At 38.9% G+C, this 7,046-nt stretch overlaps 1 protein-coding gene across 1 annotated transcript in view; it reads left to right on the top strand.

The window, feature by feature from the left end:
* Positions 1 to 7,046, top strand: part of Morc1 (MORC family CW-type zinc finger 1) — a gene marked incomplete at its 3' end in the record, with an annotated part of 77,890 nt that overhangs the window by 14,628 nt on the left and 56,216 nt on the right. Inside the window, exon 4 of the mRNA XM_004648428.1 lies at positions 2,974 to 3,042. Within this exon, the coding sequence (XP_004648485.1) occupies positions 2,974 to 3,042 (69 nt within the window). The remainder of the gene's footprint in view (positions 1 to 2,973; positions 3,043 to 7,046) is intronic.

Genomic DNA, 7,046 nt, shown 5'->3' with positions numbered 1-7,046 from the left:
CTCTCTCTCTCTCTCTCTCTCTCTCTCTCTCTCTCTCTCTCTCTCTCTCCTCTGTCTCTTTGTTTCTGTCTCTGTCTGTCTCTGTCTGTCTCTCTGTCTCTCTGTCTCTCTCTCTCTCTCTCTCTCTCTCTCTCTCTCTCTCTCTCTCTCTCTCTTTCTCTCTCTCTTTCTCTCTCTCCCCTTGGGACTCATTACATTTTATTGACAAAGTACTATTTTTTTTTTTTACCTTACATAAAAGAAAACTGCATATTTCTTGGGGGAGAAAAAGAATACATGCTGGAATTTGATAATACTATTATAACGTGGATCTTCTCAAAATTTCAGTTTAAAGTATCTTTCATTTATAGCAGACTAGATTAAATCACATGCCTGAAATAGCAGCAAGAAGATACTTCCTTCTCTCCATTATGGTCTTAATTTGATAATGCCTTTCTTCACTTATCTGGGAAAATATCAACTAAACGAATTTTGCACAAGTCAAAGATATCTTTTTCTACTCAACTTCACTCCATTTAATGTTTTTTTTTCACTCCATTTAATGTTTCAAATCATAAAACTATTATGTAGACTATAGTTCTCCATATAAAAGACTATAGAAAAGGAGAAGAGTAAGATTAAAATATAAAACAACAAAAGGAGATTCAGAAATATTATGTAATTATATAAAATATTAACAAACTCAAGTACACTAAGGTAAGCATATTAAAAAAGATTCTACATTAAAACTCTTCATGAGGCTGGGTGTGGTGGTGCACACCTATAATCCTAACACTTGGGGGACTGAGGCAGGGGGATCTCCAGGACTTTGAGGCCAGTATTGTGTGCAAAGTGAATTAAAGTCCAGTGTGAACTGCTCAGTAAAAATCTGTCTCATAAAGAAAAAAAAAAACGAAAGAAAATATAGACATAGAAATATTTTTATTTGTCACTCTGGCTTCTGGGTGCCCAGATTAACAGGGTTTTCTTTTTCTGGAATGAGTCAGATATTCAGGGTTTAAAAATTTTTTTAATTTATTTTTATTTTTGTGCATTTAGTACAGGGGATACAGGGTCTATAGGATCTTACCTGTAGATCGGACTCATGGTGTTCCTGTTTTCAGCCTTCCAAGCACTGGGATTACAGGCATGTGCCACCACACCAATCTCAATCACCATCTTAGTGCTCCTCAGGGGTGGGATGGGCACAGTAGGCCGAGAATCAAATATTTGTTTATTTTTTAAACAGAGGACAAATTAAAATCAAAACAAAAAGTTACAAGTGATACTGTATTTCACTTTCCCTCCTGGGTATTTTTCCATCTTTCTTTTTCTTACACATGCTCTTTGCTTAAGACAAGTTTGCTAGAAGCGCAGCATGTGCTGTAGCTACTGTGCAGAGATGCCCGGAGGCTGAGCTTGGGTTGGGACCAGATGGTTCCCAGTCCTGCTCGAATGTAGGGGTAACTGGGAGGAGCTTTTCCATTGGGCAGTCCAAGGACTGACACTCGATTCACAAAAGATTAGTGCTAGGGATTGGATGTGGTTTATACCTAAGAGTTCATGTGTTAGAAACTTGATTCTCAGGGTGGCAATTTTAAGAGATAATGGAGCGTTCAGGAAGTGGGGCTTAGCAGGAGGTGGTTGGGTCCTTGGAGGCCTTGAGCTTGGAAGGGATTCATGTTGGTTCCACAGAGTTAGTCCTTATGATAGTGGATTGTTATAGGAGAGTGAACTGGACATCGGGTCTCTGGCTTGCTATCTTGTCATGCGATCGTTCTGGCTGGCATGTGCTCTTACAGCTGTGGTGCCATCTGCCATGAGTCTTTCACCAGAGCTGGGCAGAAGCTAGAACCATGTTCTTAAGCCTCCAGGATTGTGCAATGAGTAAGCTTGTTTTCTTCCCAAGTTATCTAGCCTTAGGTCTTTTGTTATGGCAACAGAAAACAAACTAGTACAATTTTGGATGTCTATGTGATAATCATTCTGTGCTATTTTGAACACTAATTTGTAACTGTGAATTCTACTTGAATTGAATGTAGTGATTGGCTTAAATATGCTAAAAAGAATTCATGGAGACACAAAGCAGATCAAGTGATTGCCTGGGAATGAGGCAGGAGAGAAGGGATGAAAGGAGTAAGAGGGGGATTGCAGAAGCCCAGGAGGAAGCACCCAGGTGATGGCGGTGTTCATGCCTTTAACTTTGGTGATGGCTTCATGTGTGTGTGTCCAAACTTCTTACATAAATGTGCAGTTTATTATGCATAAATAATTCTGTAGTAACACTTGAAAAAAATTTTCTGGAACTCACAACCCCATCACTGAAATTATTTTTAGTTTACAAAGAGTCTACTAAATTAACCTTAATAGTTTTAGCAACATCTTTAGCAATTTTTAAAACCAGAGATAATTTTATATAATTTAAGTGTACCTCTTAATCATCGCAGCTGACTTCAAATAGCCATTTTCTAAAATCAAATCCATCTTCCAAGGGCAGATATTTCCTGCCAAAAAGAAACACTCACAAAAGGTTCTTATAGGAATTAACTACTTACTTAGGAGGGAGCCTGGTGAATTTAATAAGAATGGCTTAGATTTATTTGCGAGTTGGTGCTTTGGTGGGAGGGCAAAAAGGTTGATCATGTGACCGAGGGGTCCTGCCGTTACATCACCAACTACTTTTTTCCTTCTTTAGGGAAGAAATACCCACAGGCCCAGTCCTATTTTCGAGCAGGGTATGTCCTGCTGTATACGTAATTTATTAACATATAGATGTTTTACATTAATTTGAAGCCTTTCTGTGACTTGATTGTTTTTTACCTGCAGTTTTCTTATGAAGCTGTAGCCAAGGCTCCGTTCTGCGCTCTGTTGTTGCGCTGTAACTGTCACTCCATGGCTGCAGTTGAAGAGGGTGAATAATTATGCGAACAGCATGGCTTTCTGATGAACAAATTAAGCCCAGTATTTATTAGTAATAACTGCTTTCCCTTACAGTGGATAATGAAAAACTGCAGGGTGGATTCATGCTGTGCTTCCTGGATGATGGATGTGGCATGAGCCCTGGTAAGTTAATTATCTAGATACCTAACTGGCTATTGAAGGAAACAGTCTGAAGACTCATCAAATAAATAAGAATAAATTGAGCTATCTGTTCAAAACCAAATATGGAGCTGTGGGGAAAATAAACCATTGTTGTTGTTGTTGAGATTTTCAGGTTTAAATTTTCCAGCTGGTTGGGTAAATTCATTGCAATTTTCTGAAGTTTAAATTCCAAAGGATGACAAAAAGTGAATGTAATAAATATTATCAGAAAAAGAATGACAGACAGGTGGTGCTGACCACAAGAAAAGCATCTGGGAAGGAACTGAATCCAAACAGTGACCAGATGCAGTGAGAGACTGGAGTTAGCCCAGTTTACAACTCTGGCTTGCAGAAGCCCTAAGGCCATTTCAAGCTCTTAAAATTTCAACGTAACCCTGAGGTAGAGGTTACTTCTTCTGGTTTTTGGTCATTTTGTCCTTTCTTTGGAGGTTCAAACATACTTCATTGTTTCCAATAAATGTCCCTCTTGTGACAAAGAGCTCTGCATTACATGCCTTGATTTACTTAAATGTAGCACAGAGCCAGCATGTAATAGCCACACAGGTCTAATGTATGTAATCCTCTAAGGTGGGCTCTGAACTGTTTGAAATAGCATATCCCTTGACTGGTGCACATTTTGTGTCAAACAAGCTAGGATTTTGACCACTGTGCTTCAGAAATGTCAAGGGGCTTCTGGAGGGTTAACAACTTAAGTTTGCAGACTGAAAAATTAGAGAGAAAGATGGGCTACAAGGACAGCCAACATTTTGGCCCTGGCTCTTCAAGGTCAGTGAGGACTAAGGACATAGGAGAACCGGTACTATAACATCATGTAACTCAGAGGTGTCCCAAATTTTCTGATCAAGGAGATTATGGGACCACAGAGGAAAGTGATCGATGATGTAGAGTGTGCCTAAGGAGAGTCACACGGAGAAGAAACATTCTCTTAGGCTTTCACAGAGAGCAAATTGGCCAAGTAATGGCTGTGACTCATCCACAAGGCCGACACTGACAAAGGAGCTACAAACTACAGTACAGGGTTTCAGGGTAAATCTTGAGGGGATTTGACTGACCTTGTTAGACACAAAAGTTACATTTTTTGTGATATAGGTCTTGCTTTACCTTGGTCTTAACCATTTAATAGAAAACTATAAACATGAGGTATATAAAGTAAAGCCATATTAATATGCTGAGCTGTAAAAGGCTCAAATCAACAACTTCTGACATTGCAGTCCTGTGGATGACACACTACTATTATGGACTACTGGACTGTATTGGATTACTTTTCTGAATTCATGCACTTACAATATTTGAAAGGCAGTAGAGTACCCGTCTCTGACGAAACTAAACAAAAAAGGGAGATATAAATGAAGGACTATTTTGTAGTTAAAAAATGTATATATCTATGTATACAAAATAGGTAGGATAGACATACAGCTACTTTCTCTTAGTTCAATGAGAAGAAAGATTTGTGGGGCCGGGGAGATAGCTTAGTGGAATAAGCACTTCCCTGGCAAGCACAAGGGCCTGAGTTCAAATTCTGTAAAAAAAAAAAAAAGAAAAAGAAAAAGAAATAAAGGAAAGAAAGATTTGTACTAATAGTGTTTAGACAAGAGATCATGTCTTCATCTTGTACTATGAATACTACGAAGACAATGATATGCAATGTATTAATTATTGTAACTGTCCTGCTAACCTATTTTGAAACTATCTCACTGCTATTTCTTTCTTAATAAAATTAATTTAGACAAATGTCGAGGGGGCTCAGGTAATGTAGAGATGTTGCTGTTGGTTGCTTATCCAGGGAAGGGGTGCTCCCCAGTGCCTGTGGAGCTGAGAATGCAGAGGAAAGCAGTAGTCTCCTTCTTGTACTAGAATGGCCCCTTGGTCTGACCATTCAAAGAATATTTATTAGCAAGTTTAGAATGTGCTTGAGGAGTATCCCATCCAGTTCATGTTCTGTTGTTGTTTAGATGATTCTGATTTGTTTCGAAGTCATTTTGATTAATGTTTTGAGGGATCGGGGAGATGGCTCAGTAAAATAAGCACTTCCTCGGCAAGTGCAAGGATCTGAGTTCAATCTCCAGTTCTGCAAAAACAAAAGAAAAAAAAAGGTGAATGTTTTGATCCTTTAGTGTTTAAAATGAGAAGATAAAGAGAACACAGTAAGAGCCAGACTGAAAAAACGATTGCATGTTTTACTGTTCACCCAAATGTTGTTCATTTTCCTGAATTCTTTTTTTTTTCAATCATCTAAGCAATACAAAATAGTAAAAACAAAAAAAAAGAAACAATATAGAATTTCACTGAACAATAGGAATATGACAGTGGTTGTTGTATTGAAAAGTAAAGCAATGTTTTCTTTACATTGTTCAGATTATCAGACATAAGCATGCCAAATCAGTAAAAAGAAAATTTATGAACAATTAAAAAGGAAAAAGAAATCAGGCATCAACTTCTCCCCTCTGCAGGCCGCAGAAATCAGCAGTACAATTATCCAAGCCCTCCTGCATATATACATGAATATACTCTCCCCTCCCCCCAGCTCTTTTCCTCATCCCAGTTTCTCCTTCCCTTTGAATAGATTCTTTCACATTATCAGTATCTGTTGTACCTTTTAGATTTTATTTACTTTTTCAAGTTCTTACACTACTAAGACAAGGTGATGTTCATAGATGCAGGTCTGACTTATTTCACTAATGAGTATGATCTCTAGTTGAATCCATTTATCTAGAAAAGCCTCAAGTGTATCATTTTATGGCTGAGTAATACTCTATTATGTAAATATCCATCTTTTTTTATCCATTCCTTAGTTGGAATTTGAGTTATTTCCAAGACTTAGCTGTGACAAATTGCACTGCTATAAACATGGATGCACATACATCATTATAGTATGATGTTTTCAGTTCATATGGAAAAATACCCAGAAAAGAAATAGCTGGGTTGAATGGGATTTCTAATCCTAGTTCTTTGGGGGACTCTCCACACTGATTTCCATAATGGTTTGTCTTCTTTCTTTCTTTCTTTTAATGTATTTGGTACAGGGTCTTACTATGAATATGAGTGATACTCCTGTTTTCAGCCTCCCCAGCACTGGGATTACAGGCATGTGCCACCACACCCAGCCATGGTGGTCAACTTAGTGCACCCAGGGGACAGGGCCAGCACAGCATGTGGTGCCGGGAATTGAACCCTGGTCCCTGTGCTTGCCTAAGCAGGTGCTCAGTCCACTGAGCTATCTCACTGACTCTTGCTTTGGTTACTTTTCTCTTGTTGCTAGAACAAAATATCCAACATCCAGAATTAAGGTAGAAAGAATTTATTTAGCTCACAGTATGTGGAGGTTTCAGTCCATAATCAGCTGGATTCAAGGCCAAGTGGCACATGGAAGAGGACAGCAGTTCATGGTGGCAAAAAACAACAAAAGCTAAAAGGGAGGAGCAGTGACAGTGGCCTCACAGAGGCAGAGAGCAAGCCTCTATCCCTTCCTTACACTGTATCTATGCTATTTGCCCCAGGCCGGGTGTAGCACTCACTTGCATAATTCCAGCAGCACTCACATCCATAATCTCAGCATTGGATCATGAATTAATCACAAACTCCAGAAGCCAGTCTCAGTGACTACCTGAGGCTTTGTGGGGAAACCTAGATACAAACCACAGCATGGCTGTACCCATGCCACACCTACCATCAGTGGAAGAGGGCTTCTTTTCCCCCACAATTTGCTCCCTCTCTAGCACATCATCTAGTAGTCTGTGTAGGCTTGGCTTTGTCATCATGAAATGCTTTAGTTGTTCTTTGTCATGAAAATATTTCACGTCTCCATTATATTTGAAAGATAGTTCTGCAGGATAGATCAGTCTGGGTTGGAATTTGTTTTCTTGCAAGACTTGAAGTACTTTGTTCCATGCTCTTCTTGACTTGATAGTTTGTAAAGAAAAATCTGCCGTTATTCTGATGGGTTTTCCTTTAAATGTGATCTGTTC

Source organism: Octodon degus, unplaced genomic scaffold (genome assembly GCF_000260255.1).
Source record: "Octodon degus isolate 3935 unplaced genomic scaffold, OctDeg1.0 scaffold00410, whole genome shotgun sequence".
Lineage (NCBI taxonomy): Eukaryota > Metazoa > Chordata > Mammalia > Rodentia > Octodontidae > Octodon > Octodon degus.
This window is presented reverse-complemented; position numbering and strand designations above follow the sequence as displayed.